Here is a 23,525-nt window from a genome sequence, read left to right as displayed (position 1 = left end):
AAATTTAACAATGTGACTTTCCCGCTTCATTGTAACACAAAGAAATGACAAAGCAGAAAATGAACTGAAAAAATCAAAAGGTGTGCTGGAAAAAATTTAAATGTATATCATTCTGGTAAGGAGGTCAAACAAAGTGGGGGTCAGGAGACATCAGAAAGCCAAGTATCTGATACACCCAAGTATCTGAGTGGGTGGTGTGTGCGTTGGGGTATCGTGTGGCCCTGGCTTTGTGTGAACAGCAAGGGTTTTGAACTGAAAATGAAGACATGAGGCTGGTGAAATATTTTAAAAGTCTTCTGTGTGAAAGGCAATATGAGAGATGTAATTTGGATATTCAAATATGGGGATTTGGGAGGCATTTATTGTGGCGGTAGAAGGGCAAAATGTTAGAATTTAGGTTTTCTCAAACTAAATTTATTTATAAGAGTGTACTTGATATTGCTGTTTTAACAACATTCACTTGGTAGGTCACTATAGCCAAAAAAAGTTCAGTTGGCCCTTGAACAGTTTAGGGGTTGGGGCGCTCACCCTCCCCTCAGTCAAAATCCACGTATAACTTCTAGTTGGCTCTCCTTATCCGAGGGTCCTCCCATAGGGAAGTTTCCTCTGTATCGCAGGGCTCCTCTGTATCTGAGGTTCCTCCACATCCTTGGATTCAACCAACTACGGATTGTACAGTATTGTAGTATTTACTATTGAAAATAATCCTTGTGTAAGTGGACCCGCGCGGTTCAAACCCGTGTTGTTCAAGGGTCAACTGTACTAAATTCAGTCCATGATCAAAGTGATTCAGTTAGAAACTGGCTTCCCAGAGCTTTCCTGAAATATGCTGCGTGGCAGTCACGGTGATTGCTGCTCAGTGGCTGGGCTTAAGGAGCCTCCGTAGTGAAGGTCAGGGCCCCAGGCCGCTGCTCTGACATTGACCAAGGTGTGGATTTGGTCCAGAGCCTTGCATTGTGGGCACACCTCCAAGAAGAGTTTTCTTAGACTCATGAAAAAGCACTAACAGAGTTCCCTGGTGGTCTAGTGGTTAGGATTCAGCGCTTCACTGCCATGGCTTGAGTTCAATCCCTGGCCACGGCCAAGATTTAAAAAAAAAAAAAAAACACTAACAAATATGCTGTCTGTTTCTAGTTTAACTTAATAGCCTGTATTTAAGGAAGGCAAATTGAACTTATTTTCTTGCTTTTGAAAAAATATAACTGGTAGAACATTTGTTAATGTAATGTTTTCAGGTGTATGTTTTTGTTGTATTTTTTTTTTTAAATCCTCTTTTTTTAAAGTTTTCCCCAAGTATGGGTTTGTTTTTTAAAAATTTTAGTGTATACTGAATACTGGTGCAGTGCAGTGGCAAATATAAAAGTATGATCTCTGGGATGTGTGTTAGGGGGAGTGAACTGTGAGGAACAGTGTGACAGTTTCCAGCGTGGGCAGAATTGAAGGTAGAAAGTACAAGTCTGTATAAACCCAGGTGAATGAGATTTGTAGGAAGACAGAAGCGTTTTTGGAAATCATCCACTGTACAGAGCCCATCTTAGCTCAGTCCTCTTAGATTTCTTAAAACTTTTGGGGCAAAGGAGAATAAAGGAAGTCCAATAGTTGAAGTGGCTGTAATATTTTCCTGTGGAATGATGTCTTCCTAGGCTTTCCTTAGGGCAGACCCCAAGTCTGTTTAAGTCACAGGCGCCTGTAGTCAGGTCCTAATCCTGCTGTAGAGCTTCCCCACACCTCTGTTCCATGGAGGCCACACAGCTTGGCAGGAAAGAATCCTGGCAGGGCTTGGATCTGGTTCTATTACTTGTTAGCTACCAGGACCTTGGGTTATTTACTTTGTCTCAATGCCTTATGGATAGAATGGAATAATAGTGTCTTCCTCATAGGGTTGTTGTCTATTAACTGAGATTCTTCACAGATGTGCTTAGTGCCACACCTGGGGCATACATGTTTACACTCACTGTAGAGTCATAGGCATTATTATGAGGCACTGCCTTGTCCTTTTGGAGAGATGAGTTCTGAGTTCCAGTTGGGATCTGGTGTTGGCCGACTTTTCCAGCCTCATGCATCTCTTGTGCTCTCTTGCATCTCTTGTGCTCTCTTGCCTGCACTCACTGTGGAGGCCATGTGAGTTTCTGCATTTCCTCCAAAAGGCCAGGCCTTTGCTTTCACCATATGGTTTCTCATGACCTTTTGTTCATCCTCTGACACTCAGTTCAGCCACTTCCTTGGAGGAGTGAATCTCAACCTGCTTCCTTCATTGGATGGAGCAATTCCCCTGTGCTCTCACTAACCCAGTGCTTGCCTCTGGACTTACTACACTGGGATTGCAATGCACTTTCTGTGCATTCGTTTCTCTCCTTCACAGGACTGTCCTCCCTTGGAGGGCAGGATCCGTGGCTGCCAGCTCCCTGGCTTGGGGCAGAGTCTGCTACGTAGGAGACAGACTATTACAGTTGTTAGAGGTGTGGTCTTTGGAGCCAGCAACATGGCTGTGAAACTTGCTCTCCGACTTACTGACCATGTGCCCTAGAGCCAATTATTTTACTCTCTGTGCCTCAGTCACCTCATCTGTAAGTGGCAATTATGATAGTACCCAGTCCATGGAATCAAGGGTAGAGGGAATGAGGCAGGAGAGACACAGGCTCACTTGCCCCTCCACTCTTTCCTTCCCTTTGGTGTCTCCTGCTACTCAGTCCTGCTCTGGCCGTGCCGAGGAGCAAGGGGTGGTGTGCAGGCAGCAATGGGTCCAGGCGCAGAGAGTAGGGAGATGGGGACTCCTCAGTCGTGCTTGGGTGAAATGTGGGGAGTTCTGTGGCTGCCTCCCCAGGTGGCTGTCTGTACGGGGTGGTGCACGAGGTGAGTTGTTTGCAGTCAGACCTCCTTGTTTCCGTTTGCATACAGCTCTTTTTTTCTTTTAGATCAGACTCACACTAAACTTTATTCCCATTCTCTGGATTAATGGACTTCCAAGGCTCATCTCCAAAAGCAGCACAAATTTGTATACCACAGGATTTTTCCTCATTTTGAGTGTTGTTTCTAGTGAGGACCCACCTCAGCTGCCTGCCTTCTGGGGTAACCCAGTCGTGGTGGCTCTCGCTCCCTCCTTCACAGGGAGTGGCTTTCTTGGCTGTGCAGCTGATTCCACCATCACTACCACTCCTACCACAACCACGACTTCCATTCTACTGGTATTGCTGTCACTGGTACTATTGCTGTGACTACTCCTACCAATCTCAAAATTCTGACGTTTAGCTATTGCGTTCTACTGTCACTTAGTGTCCTCTGCAGAAAGAAATACCTGTTTTTCTCTACCCACAATAGGGAACCTTGTAAGCCAGGCTTCTCTGGAATGTGGATTGGGCCATTTTTAATGTGCTTTAGACTAGCTGTGTTCCAGGTAACAATGCGGTTGAGTGTTACTTTTTCTTATTAAAGGCCATAGCAGGTATTGCTTTCATTAGCAGGTTAATGAACACAGTAAAAGAGGCTAAATTTTGACCTCTGTACTTCCCAGCCATTCAGTTTTCCAGTGCAAAGACTAGAAAAACATAAGGAGGATGAAAGATGCTGTTTGAAAATCAGTTAGCAGGCCACCACTGAATTACACATCATCATCTGGGCTGGCCACCCAGATGATGCTTATGAACAAAACTGCTTAATAATTTAAAGTCTTTATTTTATTTATAATTATTAACATCACTAACTTCTAAAAAGGCTTTTGAGGTAATTTAATAATGAATATATATTGATATATTAACATGTAAGTAAGAGGATACGCTGACAATTTAATGTAAAATTTCAATATGAGTTCGCTGGCTACCAAGGAATGATGATTATTAATTCTTTTATGCAGATAAACTGCATCATCATTCATGCATCAGTTTATTAAAAAATGTGTCTGTTGTAAAAGCTGTGGGGATACATAGATGAAATAAATGTAGTCTGTGATCTCAAAAATGTTTATTTCATGTAGCAATAGTTGGGCAAACAGATATAGTCAAGATACATATTATCACAGGTGTGAACCAGGTGCTACAGGGTATGTAGGATGCACATGTTTTTACAACTTAGCACTACACATATGAGCTTAATCATTTCAGTATTTACATATAACCCATAAAAGTGCCTCATCATTGGAGAAAATGAAAAAAAAAAAAACCGTGACATTCACAGAAAGATAGACAAGATGAAAAGGCAGAGGGCTATATACTAGATGAAGGAACAAGATAAAACCCCAGAAAAACAACTAAATGAAGTGGAGATAGGCAACCTTCCAGAAAAAAGAATTCAGAATAATGATAGTGAAGATGATCCAAGACCTTGGAAAAAGAATGGAGGCAAAGATGGAGAAGATGCAGGAAATGTTTAACACAGACCTAGAAGAATTAAAGAACAAACAGAGATGAACAATACCATAACTGAAATGAAAACTACACTAGAAGGAATCAATAGCAGAATAACTGAGGCAGAAGAACGAATAAGTGACCTGGAAGACAGAATGGTGGAATTCACTGCTGCAGAACAGAATAAAGCAAAAAGAATGAAAAGAAATGAAGACAGCCTAAGGGACCTCTGGGACAACATTGAACACAACAACATTCACATTAGAGGGGTCCCAGAAGGTGAAGAGAGAGAGAAAGGACCTGAGAAAATATTTGAAGAGATTATAGTCGAAAACTTCCCTAACATGGGAAAGGAAATAGCCACACAAGTCCAGGAAACGCAGCGAGTCCCATACAGGATAAACCCAAGGAGAAACGCGCTGAGACACATAATAATCAAATTGGCAAAAATTAAAGACAAAGAAAAATTATTGAAAGCAGCAAGGGAAAAACGACAAATAACATACAAGGGAACTCCCATAAGGTTAACAGCTGATTTCTCAGCAGAAACTCTACAAGCCAGAAGGCAGTGGCATGATATACTTAAAATGATGAAAGGGAAGAATCTACAACCAAGATTACTCTACCCAGCAAGGATCTCATTCAAATTTGATGGAGAAATGAAAAGCTTTACAGACAAGCAAAAGCTAAGAGAATTCAGCACCACCAAACCAGCTCTACAACAAATGCTAAAGGAACTTCTCTAAGTGGGAAACACAAGAGAAGAAAAGGACCTACAAAGACAAACCCAAAACAATTAAGAAAATGGTCATAGGAACATACATATCTATAATTACCTTAAACATGAATGGATTAAATGCTCCAACCAAAAGACACAGGCTTGCTGAATGGAGACAAAAACAAGACCCATATATATGCTGTCTACAAGAGACCCATTTCAGACCTAGGGACACCTACAGACTGAAAGTGAGGGGATGAAAAAAGATATTCCATACAAATGGAAATCAAAAGAAAGCTGGAGTAGCAATACTCATATCAGATAAAATAGACTTTAAAATAAAGAATGTTACAAGAGACAAGGAAGGATACTACATAATGATCAAGGGGATCAATCCAAGAAGAAAATATAACAATTATAAATATATATGCACCCAACATAGGAGCACCTCAATACATAAGGCAACGGCTAACAGCGATAAAAGAGGAAGTTGACAGTAACACAATAATAGTGGGGGACTTTTAACACCTCACTTACATCACTGGACAGATCATCCAAACAGAAGATTAATAAGGAAACACAAGCTTTAAATGACACAGTAGACCAGATAGATTTAATTGATATTTATAGGACATTCCATCCAAAACCAGCAGATTACACTTTCTTCTCAAGTGCACACGGAACATTCTCCAGGATAGATCACACCTTGGGTCACAAATTAAGCCTCAGTAAATTTAACAAAATTGAAATCATATCAAGCATCTTTTCTGACCACAATGCTATGAGATTAGAAATGAATTACAGGGAAAAAAATGTAAAAAACACAAACACATGGAGGCTAAACAATACGTTACTAAATAACCAAGAGGTCACTGAAGAAATCAAAGAGGAAGTACCTAGAGACAAATGACAATGAAAACACGACAATCCAAAACCTATGGGAGGCAGCAAAAGCAGTTCTAAGAGGGAAGTTTATAGCTATACAAGCCTACCTCAAGAAACAAGAAAAATCTCAAATAAACAATCTAAACCTACTCCTAAAGGAACTAGAGAAAGAAGAACAAACAAAACCCAAAGTTAGCCGAAGGAAAGAAATCATAAAGATCAGAGCAGAAATAAATGAAATAGAAACAAAACAGTAGCAAAGATCAATAAAACTAAAAGCTGGTTCTTTGAGAAGATAAACGAAATTGATAAACCATTAGCCAGACTCATCAAGGAAAAGAGGGAGAGGACTCAAATCAATAAAATTAAAAATGAAAAATGAGAAGTTACAACAGACACAGCAGAAATACAAAGCATCCTAAGAGACTAGTACAAGCAACTCTATACCAATAAAATGGACAACCTGGAAGAAATGGACAAATTCTTAGAAAGGTATAACCTTCCAAGACTGAACCAGGAAGAAATAGAAAATATGAACAGACCAATCACAAGCACTGAAATTGAAACTGTGATTAAAAATCTTACAACAAAAGTCCAGGACCAGATGGCTTCACAGGTGAATTCTATCAAACATTAGAGAAGAGCTAACACCCGTCCTTCTCAAACTTTTCCAAAAAATTGCAGAGGAAGGACCACTCCCAAACTCATTCTATGAGGCCATCATCACCCTGCTACCAAAACCAGACAAAGATTCTACAAAAAAAGAAAATTACAGACCAATATCACTGATGAATATGGATGCAAAAATCCTCAACAAAATACTAGCAAACAGAATCCAACAGCACAGTAAAAGGATCATACACCATGATCAAGTGGGATTTATCCCAGGGATGCAAGGATTCTTCAATATACACAAATCAATCAATGTGATACACCATATTAACAAATTGAAGAAGAAATACCATATGATCATCTCAATAGATGCAGAAAAAGCTTTTCACAAAATTCAACACCCATTTATGATAAAAACTCTCCAGAAAGTGGGCATAGAGGGAAACTACCTCAACATAATAAAGGCCATATACGACAAACCCACAGCAAACATCATTCTCAATGGTGAAAAACTGAAAGCATTTCCTCTAAGATCAGGAACAAAACAAGGATGTCCACTCTCACCACTATTATTCAACATAGTTTTGGAAGTCCTAGCCACGGCAATCAGGGAAGAAAAAGAAATAAAAGGAATACAAATTGGAAAAGAAGTAAAACTGTCACTGTTTGCAGATGACATGATACTATACATAGAGAATCCTAAAGATGCCACCAGAAAACTACTAGAGCTAATCAATGAATTTGGTAAAGTTGCAGGATACAAAATTAATGCACAGAAATCTCTTGCATTCCTATATACTAATGATGAAAAATCTGAAAGAGAAATTAAGGAAACACTCCCATTTACCATTGCAACAAAAAGAATAAAATACCTAGGAATAAACCTACCTAGGGAGACAGAAGACCTGTATGCAGAAAACTATAAGACACTGAGGAAAGAAATTAAAGATGATGCCAACAGATGGAGAGATATACCATGTTCTTGGATTGGAAGAATCAATATTGTGAAAATGACTGTACTACCCAAAGCAATCTACAGATTCAATGCAATCCCTATCAAATTACCAATGGCATTTTTTATAGCACGAGAAGAAAAAATCTCAAAATTTGTATGGAGACACAAAAGACCCCGAATAGCCAAAGCAGTCTTGAGGGAAAGAAGTGGAGCTGGAGGAATCAGACTCCCTGACTTCAGACTATACTACAAAGCTACAGTAATCAAGACAATATGGTACTGGCATAAAAACAGAAATATAGGTCAATGGAACAAGATAGAAAGCCCAGAGATAAGCCCACGCACCTATGGTCAACTAATCTATGACAAAGGAGGCAAGGATATACAATGGAGAAAAGACAGTCTCTTCAATAAGTGGTGCTGGGAAAACTGGAGAGCTACGTGTAAAAGAATGAAATTAGAACACTCCCTAACACCATACACAAACTCAAAATGGATTCTAGACCTAAATGTAAGACTGGACACTATAAAACTCTTAGAGGGAAACATAGGAAGAGCACTCTTTGACATAAATCACAGCAAGATATTTTTGCATCCACCTCCTAGAGTTATGGAAATAAAAACAGAAATAAACAAATGGGACCTAATGAAACTTAAAAGCTTTTGCACAGGAAAGGAAACCATAAACAAGACAAAAAGACAACCCTCAGAATGGGAGAAAATATTTGCAAATGAATCAACGGATAAAGGGTTAATCTCCAAAATATATAAACAGCTCATGCAGCTCAATATTAAAAAAGCAAACAACCCAATCCAAAAATGGGCAGACCTAAATAGACATTTCTCCAAAGAAGACATACAGATGGCCAAGAGGAACATGAAAAGCTGCACAGAATCACTAATTATTAGAGGAATGCAAATCAAAACTACAATGAGGTATCACCTCACACCAGTTAGAATGGGCATCATCAGAAAATCTACAAACAACAAATGCTGGAGAGGGTGTGGAGAAAAGGGAACCCTCTTGCACTGTTGGTGGGAATCTAAACTGGTACAGCCACTATGGAACAGTATGGAGGTGCCTTAAAAAACTAAAAATAGAATTACCATATGATCCAGCAATCCCACTACTGGGCATATACCCAGAGGAAACCATAATTCAAAAAGACACATGCACCCCAATGTTCGTTGCAGCACTTTTACAATAGCCAGGTTATGGAAGCAACCTAAATGCCCATCGACAGACGAATGGATAAAGAAGATGTGGTACATGTATACAATGGAATATTACTCAGCCATAAAAAGGAACGAAATTGGGTCATTTGTTGAGACGTGGATGGATCTAGACACTGTCATACTGAGTGAAGTAAGTCAGAAAGAGAAAAACAAATATCATATATTAACGCATATATGTGGAACCTAGAAAAATGGTACAGATGAACTGGTTTGCAGGGCAGAAATTGAGACACAGATGTAGAGGACAAACATATGGACACCAAGGGGGGAAAGCGGCGGGGGGATGGGGGTTGTGGTGTGATGAATTGGGCGATTGGGATTGACATGTAAACACTGATGTGTATAAAATGGATGACCAATAAGAACCTGCTGTATAGAAAAATAAATTAAAATTCAAAAATTCAAAAAGAAAAGTCTTTATGCTGACACTTGCTGTTTATATATTGGGATAGTCAATTCACTTCTTTAAGTAATAATTTCTTTGTGTGTAAAATAAGAATTGTATCTAATCTATCATAAAGAATTTTTGTTAGAATCCCAAGAAAAAAGAAAACAACCCTGTAAATTTACATGTTATTAAATTATTATATTTTTGATTAAGTAAGTAAAAAAATTTTATCCTCTAACAATGTATTGCAGCCTGGACAGTAATCAAAATGGAAATATTGGCTTGTAGTTTACTGAAAATACGGCAGTTTTAGTTTAGGGACTTGAGTGCAAAATTGGAGCTAAGAAAAGGCCCTCCTCCATTTCTGGTCTTCTTCCTGAGTGTCCTTTAAGGTTTTCATCTGTTTGTAGTAATAGGATCAAGAGGAAAACTGAAGATATTGTGCAGTCCTGAATTGATGCTGAGTGCAGCATAATTATTTTATAATTATTCAGAAGGCATCTGTAGATATGATTTCTTCATAGAACAATGGTGATGATGCTCTTGTATGGGGACCTACTAACTCACAAGTGAAAGGGACAAATGAGGTCCTCATACAAATAAAAATTATTCTTCTTTTCTTTCTTTTTTAAAAAAAATTTCCAAAAGATGTAAGATTTAGCTGACCTAATTTTAAAAGACAGATGTAGAGGGAGAGAGGGGAAGATACGGCAAAAGGCACAGAGGTAGAAAACCCCAGTAAGGGGAGAAACTTGATTTCTTAATATTTCCCTTCCATGCCTTCCTGCCTGCTAGTTCTACAAAAGGTGAGCAGTTAGGAGGAGTTAGAATGACAGGGGTACTAGGCAGAGACTTGAGTAAGTCTACACTGAGGCTCAGCTAAGAAGGAAAGCTCTCCTTGTACCTTAATATTTGTTGATGAGCTTCATCGTGGTCTCTTCTGTGCCTTCAAAACTGTCAATCAGCCTGTTAATGGCCACTCATAATTCAAATTACGCCAAACTCTCAAATTCAGAGACTTTCCTTCAAATGAGATGAGTGGCCCACCGAGAAATGAGACCCTGAAGACTTCTTTATCTGACAGCCTGGCTGTTGGTGGTTCCTATGAAAATTATAGTAAGTCAGCACGTCTGCAGCGTCGTGAAGCTGTATTAGAAATTGTCGACCTTCCCACAAGATACCCTTTCTCAGCTGAGATTGAAATAACTCATTTCCTAAGCTGTGGAGGTTTTTCCTGTTACGTAGCCTCAGTTAACTTTAGGCCATTATTGCCAACAGTTTTAGAGAAGTACATGTTTATTCTTTCAAATAAAAAAGGGAAGCGATCCTGTTTGCATTCGTATTGTTGAGAAAAGTCAAAATGGTTTCTACACACATAGAGGGAAAGGAAACCATATACTTTATAAAAGGAGTAGAGGGAAAAGAGAGTCCTTAAGCATTTTATAGTGAACTTTAGCAGCCTGACCTTTAAATGTTTCCTTTGTGTAACATCAGTATCACTAGCATTGAAGTGGTAAGATTAAGAGGCAGGGCCGTGAAAAACCTCTTAGCTTCTTCTGTTGTGATAGCTATTTGGTATGAAACATTTTCTATCCAGAGAGCTCTGGCCTGATGTATAATTTTCAGGGTGTCTTAGACCTTGAACGTGTTAAGCTTTCTTCTTTGAAGGTTTTCTGCATCTTTATTGAGTGCTTTTCAACCCGTAATAAATAAGCAAGCTGTTGATGAATTTCTGAAGGAGCAGAGAGGGTGAGCATGGAGGCTGAAGACTGTGGACTGTATTAGAATGTGTCACTTGTCACTGGATATACCTGAGAGAGAGGCTATGGAGTGTCTCCTTACCAGACCTTTTCAGATAAAGAGAAGAATTCATTGACTCAATTTGTGGCCCCTTTCCACATACCTTGTTCCCTAACTTGCTAACTTACCATTTTCAGGAAACACCCCCACTGTCCTTGCAGTGCTCAGGACAGAGCTCTGGGTATGATTCTTAATTCTTCTTTTCTCCCTCACTCCCTCCACCCCACCCGTATTCAATCAGTTACCAGGTATTTCCTTTCCATATTACCTTATAGAGTTCTTTCCCTTTCTCCTTCTACCATCCTAGTCCAAATCACCATGATTTTTTTCCTTAAATGAATATGACAGCATCCTATTCTTGTCTTATCTACCCCACATAATGTCCTTAATAAAGAGAAAAGAAAACCAGTTAATTCTGCACACTTCAAAATGGAGCTAGTATAACAGAGTCGATAAGGATATAGGCTCTGTAGCCAGAATGTCTGGATTTGAATTATGACTCCATTACTTTGGCATATGCAGTTATATAAGTTGGGTAAATGTCTAAGCCTCTGTATATACGAAAGAAAAAAAAATAAAAACTTTCCTGATGGAGATGTTGTGAGGATGAAAAGACATAAACATTAGCATCGAGCTTGGTATATAGCAAACACTCAAAAATGACTACAGTAGTCATACAATGCAAAATTGAGAATTCCACTCTCCTATTTAAAAACCTCAATGTTTCTTCTAGGATAAAGCCCACATCCCTTGGGCTTGCTCAGTAAGTCCCAGCTCCCCTGTCCAGCCCTGCTCTCACTGCCCCCCAGAGGGCTGTGTCCATTCTGAACCCCTTCTCCCGCCCCCACCAGCCCATTCTTTGTCTTGTCTCATCCTCATGCCATCCTGTGCCATTTACCTGGACACCCTCACACCCCAAGTCTGGCACTTTCCCTTCTGCTCCCTGAACATCAACCATACCGCCTCTTTTTGTGGGTGACTCCCACTCACCCTGCAGTGAGTTGGAGTCATTCTTGATCTCTTACTCCAGAAGGCTGTCTCTGATACTCCAGGACTCCCGAGGGACCTTTGAATGCCGTCTTCATAGCATTTGCCATGTTGTTATGTAACTCCGCGTTCACTTGTCTGTATGCTTTGCCGGACTAGAATATCTCTTTTGAGGGCAGAGTTTGGGTCATATTTTTTTTTTTTTTAAGAATACCCAGTTCTTGGCAGTTTCATTCAATTAACCAGGCTTCCTTGGTGGCGCAGGGGTTAAGAATCTGCCCGCCAATGCAGGGGACACGGGTTCTATCCCTGGTCCGGGAAGACCCCACATGCCGTGGAGCAACTAAGCCCGTGCGCCACGACTACTGAGCCTGTGCTCTAGAGCCCACGAGCAACAATTACTGAGCCCACATGCCACAACTACTGAAGGCCGCGTGCCTAGAGCCTGTGCTCCATAGCAAGAGAAGCCACCACAATGGGAAGCTCACGCACCACAATGAAGAGTAGCCCCACTCAACGCAACTAAAGAAAGCCCGCGTGCAGCAACGAAGACCTAATGCAGCCAAAAATAAATAAATAAATAAATAAATAAATAAATAAAATTTAAAAAAGGAAAAACAACCTACTGTCAAGCACTGGTTGACAGCATTAAATAAATAAATAAATAAATAAATAAATAAGTAAGTAAGTAAGTAAGTACCCAATTGAGGGGGGCGACGTTTTATGAAGTTTTATGAAACTTCATATAAAGGCAACTCATTAATATTTGTTAAGAGAGAAAATGCTATTTCGACCTTTTGTGTGTCCTTGATTTTGGTAACTATCATGTGTGGATATATTTAATATTTAAAAAATCCTAGAGGTATTTAATTCTGGTTTTTAAAATCCTAATCCTAAAATCTAAAAAATCCTAAAGTTCTCTCTTATAAATCAACTAGGTGATTTAGCAAAGTTATATAATTTTTGGTCAAACGTAAGGTATGGTTATGAACTGAAATAATGAGGTGTATCTGTCTTTGTGCATCGGGTCTGAAGACAGAAGGTTTTAAGCTGCTGGCGATGCTACAAAGGACTATAAGCATGTCAAAACACCAACAACATCCCTAGGCATAAAGAAACTCTCCTGTTCACCAGTCTTCAGTGAATTCAAGTTTTCTCTTTCTTAAGAGAGTGAGATAAGAGTTTGCTTATTAGGCATTCCATAAAGAAAATGATAGGATTTGGAGAGGTACTTTGAAGATCAATTTAGGCCATTCTTGTTTACATTAACTCTTTCTGTTGCAAGTGATAGATTGCTTAAGCAAGGGGTGGAGTTACTGGTTCATTTGATATAATTGGCTCATGTAATTTGGGAGTAGCCTGATGCTCAGCCTTTGTTTTCTAAATACTACCATTTACCATATAAATTGAAACGGAACTGTTTGGCGAAATGGCTGATTACAGAACTTGGGCAGAGAAAATATGACGCAGGCCTGGGACAGCTTGGTGTAAGAAAACAAAGACTAATGGAGTTGTCAAAAGGTCACAGAAGAGACCCCCCATGGCCAAATTTGGGACAATAGGAACATCAAAAAGACTAATGATGGCAATTAATTATTACACAAACAAAGATTAAAAAAAGGAGGGTGGAGGGCAGGGGAAGCTTGTCTTTAGGTGAGAATGCTAGCTAATAAATGTGGAAGGAATGATAGAATTTTGCAGTCCCAAATGGAATAATCAAAGCAAAGGTTATCAGTGGATGCTAAATCCATGGTGAAAAATTATCGGGAAATAGGACAGCCACATGTAAAACAAATTATCACCCCCAGGCTTTATTAATGTAAAGGGAAACATGTACCTTTACAATAGAGAGATGTGACAATAACCATCTTAACCAAGTAATCAAGCCTAGCATCAATAATAATGGGTTACCCTAACATTTTGTATCTTCTGATATGATGAACTATGACGTTCACAGTATAAAATATTTTTTCCAAAATTGTTTAACTTGTATCTTGACTTAGCTTTGGTTCATAGGAAATATAAGTGATGGGGAAATAAGTTTAATGATACCATGAGGAAATACTCAGACAAATGCCGAATGCGGGACATTCTATAAGATACCTAGGTCTGGACTCTTCCAAAAGACAGTGTCATTAAAAAAAAAAAAGTGCAGCAGGATTTTAGATTAAAAGATACTGCAAAATTAAGCAACCAAATATAATGGGTAAAACTGAATTGGACCCTAGATTGAGTGTGGATGGGTGGGATAGTGTAAAAAAGACATTGGGTAGGCAACTGATGAAATTTGGACATGGAATGGATATGAAATAATATGGAATTGTTGTTTATCTTCTCAGGGTGGTAATGGTGTTGTAGGTATTTAGGAAAATATCCTCATTCCTAGGAGATGCATGTTGAGTAATTTAGGAGTGAAGTGCCATGGTGTCTGAGCTTACTTTCACATATGAATTTTTATAAATATATAGAGATATGGTTGGCACACAAAAACCCACATGGCAGTATGTTACAGTTGTTGTGTAAATGGAGTGTTCATTGTACTATTCTTCCTACTTTCCTTTTGGTTTGAAATTTTAGAAAATAAACTGGAAAAGGAGAAAGTTCAATGTAAGGAAAACAAAGCAAAAGTCTGGTGGTAGGTGGGCAGGCAGGTTGACAGGTCCAGCTCTGTCCAGGGCTTCTGTGATGGCATTAGGGCCCACTCCCTCCATCCCTCAACTCTGTTCCTGTACTTGCACAGAGCCGTTAAGGGAAGTGTGATCTTAGTGTTATTAGCCAATTTTGGAAAGCTACTAAAATTTCCAACTGTGATTAATAGAGAAGCTTGTCTTACTCATTTTTAACATTCCCAGTGTCTGGAACATTGTAGGCATTCAAAACCTGTTGACTGAAAAAATACGTAAATAAAGGGGTGACCAAACTTGATGATTGCCTGGAAATGTGAGAGCATACCAGTGACATTCTTCAAATCCAGTAAATATTTGTGGAATTTAATAGAATTGAATTAGTTAAGGGGCAAATAAGGTTAAGATTGGTTCCAGAAGTGAGGGAAAGTTCTGTTTTTAAATCATCTCTTGTATGCATACAGTAATGACAACATTTCTTTCTTTTTTTTTTACTTTCAGTAATGATACTTTTTTGAATTAATGATCAAAGCACTTGAATGGAGGTCTACTGTAGTTTTCCTACACAGGGGAAAATTTGAGTTTGGTGTGAAATCTTCAGAGGGTAGCATGCGCAATTATGCTTTGTTCCTTGGTGAGCTATGAGTTGGGCTCTTAATTATGTAAAAAATATTGCAAGAGAGATGTTGCATAATCCCCAAGAGAGTAATTATTGTCTATCTTGGCAGAATGCAAGGCTTTTAATCTGTAAATAAGCAATTCTATGTGAAAGAGCTACATGTAGAGTGGTTCCGTGTTGTAAAGGTCTCTTATGAATTTTTTAAAATGAAAGCAGTAACTGTATGTGCAGTTTGGCTGCTGCCTTTGTACTTCAAAGGGTTTATGATGCTTCCCCTGTGGTTTTAACCCCTCCTGAAATACTTAAGCCTCAAGAAGGATTCCTGTAAAGGGTAAAACTATGTCTGGGTTAAGCCCATGAAAAATCTGAATTTTTCCAAAGTAGAGGAAGTAAAATGTGCTTTCTGCAAATTAAAAAAACAAACCAAGATGGAAAACAGAACAACAAAATAAAATATTGACAGTGCTTTAAAAAAAAAAAAAAAGCAAAGATGCAATAATTAGCTAATATATCTCTCACTTATTGGAGGTTAATAATTTTATTTTTACGTGTGCCATTGCAGCTACTATTTCCGAAATTCAGTTTCAGGATATGTGTGTACTATGCGTAGGTGGATCTGCATTTTAGATACTGAAAGTAAATTCTGTTGGTTGTCTAAGTTGCGATAGCGTCTGCCTTCCCCCTTGTCCCTGTTAGTATCGATGAGCTGAGCATGTTCTCCAAGATCAGTTTCTCTGCTTGAGCATCAGACCCTTCTCCTTTGCCCACTCAAGGACTTCCTTTGGGCGACTGTCCCTCTCCCTTGTGTGACCATCTTTCCCCTCTATCAAGTTATTCCTGTCAAAATAGAAACATGCTGTAACAGCTTCCATTGTTAAAAAGCCCTTCCTTGACCTCTTTCTCTCTGACTACCTCCTCAATCCTCTGTTCCCTTTTGCAGCAAAACTCCTAAGAATCTATATTCTATCTTTACTTTCTCTCTTCCCATTGTCTCTTGAAGTTGCTCTGCTCAGCCTTTCCCCACCCCCATCCTCCACATGGAACCTACTTTTGCCAAGGTGCACCCATAACCTTCACACAGCCAGATTCCCAGGACAGCACCTGGTCAAAACCTTATTTGAGTAGCAGCAGCAGCTGACACAGCTTATCACCCCTTCTTCCTTCCTAGAAACACCTTCTTTACTTGGCTTCAGGAAAAACCTGTTCACCTGGTTGTTCTCCTTCCTTACTGGTTCCTCTTTCTCTGCCCCTTTGTGGGCTCCTCCTTTTTTCCTGATCTAAGATGACTTGGCCCCAGGTCCTCTCCTCCCCTCTTCTTTCTCTCAAAGTCATCTCAGATAACATCATGGTTAAAAATGTTTTGTATACTCTAAAGACTCTCAGATTTAAGTCTGGAGTACACACCTGTGTCCTGGACTCCAGACTTGTATATCCAGTTGTCTGCCGCCCTGTGTCCCATTGGATGACTAATAGGCATCTCAAATTTAAGAGTCAAAATTGAACACCTGGTCTTCCCATGGCTGTCTCTCACCCAGATTATTGTAATAGCTTCCTGTCTGGTATTAATGTCTCTAGTCTTGCTCCAGCCCCTTTTGATCTATATTCAAAAAACAAAACAAAACAACAACAACAACAAAAGAAGCTCTGAAGAAAGAGCAGTAGGAACTGTTGCAGTCCAGGAGGAGATGGAACTGTAGCTGGGCTGGGAGTTAGAATAGAAAAGGGAAAAGAGAGAGGGTTATTGGCTAGAGGAACGGCAAAGTTCAAGCATAGAGGCAGGAATGAACACGGAGTAATGAGCACCAACAAGGAGAACAGCCTGACTGCAGTGGTGGGGCATGTTATAGAGGGCCTTAAAAGCTCAGCTGAGAAGTTTGTACTTGCTATGTCTGTGCATATTTTGTATACGTGAGAGGGGCCTGTTTACAAACCTGCACTTGAAACTCTAGGACTGTGCTGTCCAGTATGATAGCAACTAGCCACGTATGGCTATGGAGCACTTGAAATGGGGCTAGTCTGAATTGAGATATGCTGTTAAGTGTAAAATGCATACTAGATTTCAAAGATTTAGTACTAAAACTAATTTCATTTAAATGTTTTATGTTGATCATTTGTTGAAATAGTAGTATATTTAATATAGAGTTAAGTATTATTAGAAAAAAAAATAAGCTGCAAGGATATATTGTACAGCACGCAGAATACAGCCAGTATTTTTTTAACTTTAAATGGAGTATAATCTATAAAAATTTTGAATCACTATGTTGTACACCTGAAACTTTATTGAGGTATAGTTGATTTAAAACTATACCTCAATAAAGTTTTTAAAAGAAAGAAAAAAATATTTTAAAGTATCAGACTCTGTCCCAAGGCCTCCATGACTTCCATCTCATTTAGAGTAAAGCCTGTCCACAGGGTCCTTCATCATCTGACCTCATTGCCTTTCCAGCTCACTTCCTGCCTTGCTCCTTGTCATCCACTCTGCTCTACCCACATTGGCCCCTTCCTCAGACATAACCTCAGAAGCTTCTGCCTCAGGGCCTTGGCATGGGTTGCTACTTTAGTCTGAATACTCTGTCCTGTAATTCTGCATGGTTGCTTCTTTACCACCTTCAAATCTCTGCTGCTTATCTGTCCTCTTCTCACTGACAGCTTCTTTAACCATCTCGCTGAAGCTCCCCACACCTCACCCAGCTCTCCTGATCCCTCCTCCTGGCTTTATTTTTCTCTATTGCACTTATCACCATATGAAAATAAAAATATTTACTTTTTTGTTTTTGTTGCTGGGTTTGTTCTTGTCTGTCTCCTCTTATTAGGATGTAAGTATCCTGAGGGCAGACTTCCGTCTGCCTTGTTCACAGCTGTGTCACCGGTGCCTGGGAGAGAGTGGGTAATCATTTAAGTACTGATGAAGGAGTAATTGAAAACAACCTGAAAAGTGGATGGATTCTTCGTTGGCATTTCCCCAGCGTTCTGGGCGTGATAGAGGATAGGTAGCATTCAGAATGATTCTCTATATACTAATAGCTGTTTCCCATTCCTCAGTTTCTCTGTTTGAAGAACATAAGGACATTCCTCACGGCCTGTTGCGAGACGTTTGGAATGAGAAAGAGTGAACTCTTTGAGGCGTTTGACTTGTTTGATGTCCGTGACTTTGGAAAGGTAATTACATTTTATTTTTTATGTATTTTTAAATTCAAGAACATTTTATCAAATAACTGTTGTTTCTTATCTTGAAGTAGGACATGTGACTGAAGTGGTATCTGCATTATGTAGTTAAATTTTACATGTAGGTGGCTAGCCAAAAAATAATAGCAACAACTGTCCAAATGAGATTAGATTTATTATTTTTTTTTAATTAAAGCAGTATAAGGGGAATTTTTTATCCAGAGGTAACTTTTCCTGTTGGTTATCTTGGAGGGCAGGACTACTATTTCCCATCTTTTAGATAGTTCGTTGGGCTGTCATGACTGAGGACCAGTATTCTTTCCCTCCAGTCTTCTCCAAACCTGAAAGGCCTCTAATTTTTGGAAGTTGAGAATGTTCTGTTGCCTGTTTTGGCATTTGGGTAGGTGACTTGCAGAACACATGAAATCGCTGAAATGTTTGAGATTGTTGAATAACTCCTATTGCTTGGATTTCAGCAGATACATGTTAGATTGTTAGATTTCAATGGTATTTGTCACATGTAAATTGGTTTTAATGTTTGCTCTTATTACTTGTATGTACACCAAGCACTTGTGTATAATAGGTGACTTCCTTTCAAAAGAATCAAAAGAAAAAGGATAGAAATCATCCTTTCAAAAGTTACATTCATTTATTTTGAAGTGATTGGGCATAAAGTTAAACTTCCTGTGTCTGAGAAGCCATAAAAGAGTCAGGCAGTTAGGTAACCCCTGATGTCATAATTGCATTATGAAAATAAGCAGGGAAAAACCTAAAAGATCTTGAGAAGTTTGCTCTTACTCTGATAATTCAGGTGCTAGTATCTCATCAAAAGGCTGTTTGAGAGTGACACTTCATTTGATTTCTAAGATGTAATATTTTTTGTTATACATCTTTACTGGAGTATAATTGCTTCACAATGCTGTGTTAGTTTCTGTTATACAACAAAGTAAATCAGCCATATGCATACATATATCCCCATATCCCTTCCCTCTTGAGCCTCCCTCCCACCCACCCTATCCCACCCCTCTAAGTGTAATATTTTGATTATAAAATAAAAAGCAAGCAATGGATTGGTTTGCTTGGCAATGGGAATAAATAGCACAAACTTGAAACAGAAATGTAAAAAATTGATGCTGACATGCAGCAAGTATGGGGAAGCCAACCTGCCCAGGGAGAAAGAAGGTGTGGGTTCGCTCTTGGTCACTTTGTGATCTGGACTTCAGCAGTCTTCTCCATCATCAGACCACCTGCCCACTTAGAAGTCTGTACAAAAGGAAATGGGTATAAGGATATGGTTTTTAGGATTCCTCTTTCTCTGGCCAGCTGTGATTTAGTTGTCTTGAGGTCCAAAAAAGTGATGGAGGATAACATATGGTGATAGTTACAAGGAACTGAAAACCAAGCCTCCTTGTAAAGAAGTGGTGGTACAGTTGTCTATGGCCATGAAGTGAAGCCATGAAGACAAAGAGCAGTCAGAGAGAATCCCAGGTGAAGTGGACAGTCCTCTAAGCTGTTGGCCCAGAAAGATGCCTTAACAGCTTATAAAGATATCTTTTGCTGTTCTTTGACCTTTCCTCCTATTTTTTTAAACAACTCTTCTTTGATTTTCCTTTATTTCCTCCCTCTCTTTTGGGGAAATGAAAAAATGAAAGAAAAGTCTTGACTTTTTAAAGCTTTTCAAAAAGCTCTTCATTTTTTTTTTTTGTTCGAATTTGTACAAAATGGTGTTGACAAAGACTGTGAAGTCATAAAAATTGTTTAGAAATGCATGGCTTTGTTTTAGTGGAATAACATTGCATGCTAGCTTCTTACAATGGAAGCTTTGTAGGAGAGCTGAGGTTATAGAAAGTTGAATATAAAGGAATTAACTGTATGCTTCTCATGGGTAATCATAGTTCTGGCTTCTTAAAATATTTTGGCAGTGGTAAGTCTGAAACAGAATTAAACCTGGGATTGCGGATAGAACTTGATCCTATATTTACCACTTTAAAATTACATACATTTTTGCTACTGCCAAGATTGTGCAGCTATCTCTTCAGAACTGTATTTGACCTAAGTGAACCACTGAAAATTAAAGAATTTAAGGGGCTGTTCCATAATTTACCAGTATTATTGCTATTAAACATAATCACTCTAAGCCAAACCACCAATGCCACCACTTATTGAACCCTTTTTTTAAAAAAATTAATTAATTAATTAATTTTTGGTTGTGTTGGGTCTTCGTTTCTGTGCGAGGGCTTTCTCTAGTTGTGGCGAGCGGGGGCCACTCTTCGTTGCAGTGCACGGCCTCTCACTGTTGTGGCCTCTCTTGTTGCGGAGCACAGGCTCCAGACACGCAGGCTCAGTAGTTGTGGCTTACAGGCCCAGTTGCTCCGTGGCATGTGGGATCTTCCCAGACCAGGGCTTGAACCCGTGTCCCCTGCATTGGCAGGCAGATTCTCAACCACTGTGCCACCAGGGAAGCCCATATTGGACCCTTTTGATGTAGCAGATATCTTTTCAATCTTCAGATATATTTTTTAATCCTTATAACAACCCTATGAGGTGTAAGTACCAGTATTATTATTTTCCTCCTTGTACAGATAAGCAAACCTGTGTCTGAAATCCACGTATCTAGTAGAGATTGGAGCAGTGGTTTGACCCCAGATTTGACTGGTTCTCCACTGCTGTACAACAGAGCAAACATTCCCATAGCCAGTACCCTGAACCAGCATGGGCCTATGTGCTTTGCAAGTATTGACTCAATTCTCATATCAATCCCACCATGTAGGTTCTAGTACTGTCCCCATTTACAAATCCTAGATTGTAAGTGATGGATCTTGGACAATTCATGCAGTGTAACATTTTTAAGTTAAAAAAAAGTGAATGGGTTGCTAATTTAGAGACAAAGTAATTTCTGGTATTGTGAATATCAATTTTAACAGGATGTAGACAGGTTAGTTTGTTTCTCTCTGTTCCTTGAGGCATAATTAAATTTTTTCAATGAATTTAAAATGAAAAATATCTTTGTGTGCTCCCTGTCTGCCTTAATTCATACAAATAGTAAATCTAGGATCCATGTATACTTGGTACCATTTCACCTAGGAATATATTAATTGCAATAACAGTATCTAATGTTTTTTTTAGCATTTTGAAGCTTGGAGAGTGTTTCAGGTCACTGACCTCATTTGATTCTCATAATAGTCTTGTGAAGGAAGGAAGCAAGTGTTCCCAGTTTTCAGATGAGGAAACTGGGAGGTGGGGAGGTTAAATGGTGACTTCAAGTTCTCCTTACTTGGGGACGGAGCAGGATCTGGCGCTCAGGGCTTCTGACTTCCCAGCCCTCTGCTTTTCTTGTCTGCTGCCTATGTTTTGGATCTCACTCCTGTGAATGCTTGCTCAGGGAAAAGGATGAACTCACAGGAGAAAAACCAAAGGAACATATGAAATTAAAAAGCACAAGTGATCTGTCACTGGGAATCTAATTACACTTTATCTTTAGAAAGAGAGGAAAGATTTAGGATACTGCATGAGTTATATTTAGGATACTGCGTGTGTTAACACGAATGAATGATAATTTTCCTTTTCACTAATGAGTAAATGAAGAGAACACATTTTGGGTACTCTAGAAGGGCTTATGATAATTTTGCCTTTCAGTGTTAACTTTAATTTCTAGTATTGAGCTCTTTACCCACTGAAAATAGGGTATTGATTTTAATTCAAACTCATATGTCAACAAAAATTAGAATAGTTCTGAACACTTTCTATACTTTGGTTAAGAATCATGCAAGGATGGAGAATGAGTTTAGTAACTTGAACTCATTCAGGCGTCAGCAGAGAGAGGCCTTGAGGTTAACTCTGACTCTCAGGATTGTTAAATACAGTTGGCCCTTGAACAGTGGGGGTTTGAGCTGTGTGGGTCCACTTATAGCAGATATTTTTTCAATAAATACTACACGATCCGTGGTTGGTTGAATCTGCAGAGGCAGAACTGTGGATACGGAGGAACCGTATATATGGAGGGCTGACTAAATTATACATGGATTTTTGACTGTGGGGAGGATCTGTGTCCCCAACACCTTCCCGCCCTCTGTTGTTGAAGGGTCAACTATACTGAATAAGGTTCCCGCCAGAGGTGGAGTCCTGGCCTCAGCCTGCTGAGTCTTCTCCCTGCTCTGAGGTGGGAGGAGCTTAGGTGCCCTTTTAAGAGCCTTTACCACCTCCTTCTGCCTTTGGGTTTATGTTTTTGTGTGATTCTGAAAAATCATTACTTTCTTACTTTTCAAAAAGATGGATCCTTTTCTGGCTTTCTAGTAACAACAAGAACAAAAAGTAAAATCTTATTAGTTGACCTCTCTGCTTGAGAAATGTAATTAAAAAAAAATCCTTTCCCCCCAGGAATGTTAGAAATTATTAATTTCTTTTTACATTGCAACAAGATCTGTAAATTTGCTCATTTTCATGCTGCATGTAAAGGATTTTCCGTTCCTCTGTTCAGATTGTCATTTTCTGATTAACACTTTTGTTGTTTGGAAACATTTCCTGCTGAGCTGTCTGTTGGCACACTTACAGTGCAGAAACACATGGGATTTTTCTTTAATGAGAACATTTCTAGTGAGTAACAGAAATCAGGCTGCTGCCGCTGTGCAGATGAGTGATGAAGTCAGTTCCTTCCCCTGGCAGCTCTAGGTGGATATAAGGGCCTACTTCCTGCTACCCACAGATGTCACGTCTGTTGTTTCAAGTGTTGTAAAGCACCTGACAAGTGTAAGGTGATATGTTTTCTTGAATCAAAGAGAATCACAACTGGCTGAAGGTAGTTCCAGCTGATGTTAGTAGCAGTAGGGTAGTTTCTATGTGTTCAGGTTCAGGGCAAGCACTGTCTAAAGGAATTCAGAGCATTGGCTTAGGTGTGGATCAAGGATTCAGGTAAGAACATTAGTTGAGAAGAGGTAGTGTTGTGTTTTGGCTAAGAACATGGTTTCTGAGTTGGATTGCAGTTTGCACTCCTTATGGTATGTGATCTTGTGCAAGCTACTTAATCTCTTTGAGCTTCAGTTTCCTCATCTATAAATTGAGGTTAGGTGAGAAATGAAATGATGTATGTAGAGTGCTTAAAAAGAGTATCCAGGTCCAAAGTATGTAGTACTCGGTAAATATTAGCTGTTCTCACTCTTATTGTTACTATTATTACAACTATAATTACTGGTGTTAATG

The 23,525-nt window shown here is 39.2% G+C and overlaps 1 protein-coding gene across 4 annotated transcripts in view; it reads left to right on the top strand.

Moving 5' to 3' along the window:
- Positions 1–23,525, top strand: part of VAV3 (vav guanine nucleotide exchange factor 3) — a 389,664-nt gene that overhangs the window by 65,792 nt on the left and 300,347 nt on the right. For all 4 annotated transcript variants that reach the window (XM_036863586.1, XM_036863581.1, XM_036863570.1 and 1 more), the window contains exon 2: positions 18,207–18,323. In XM_036863586.1, the coding sequence (XP_036719481.1) occupies positions 18,207–18,323 (117 nt within the window). The remainder of the gene's footprint in view (positions 1–18,206; positions 18,324–23,525) is intronic.

This window comes from Balaenoptera musculus, chromosome 1 (genome assembly GCF_009873245.2).
Source record: "Balaenoptera musculus isolate JJ_BM4_2016_0621 chromosome 1, mBalMus1.pri.v3, whole genome shotgun sequence".
Lineage (NCBI taxonomy): Eukaryota > Metazoa > Chordata > Mammalia > Artiodactyla > Balaenopteridae > Balaenoptera > Balaenoptera musculus.
Note: the sequence above shows the minus strand (reverse complement) of the source record. Positions and strands in the feature narration are given on the sequence as shown.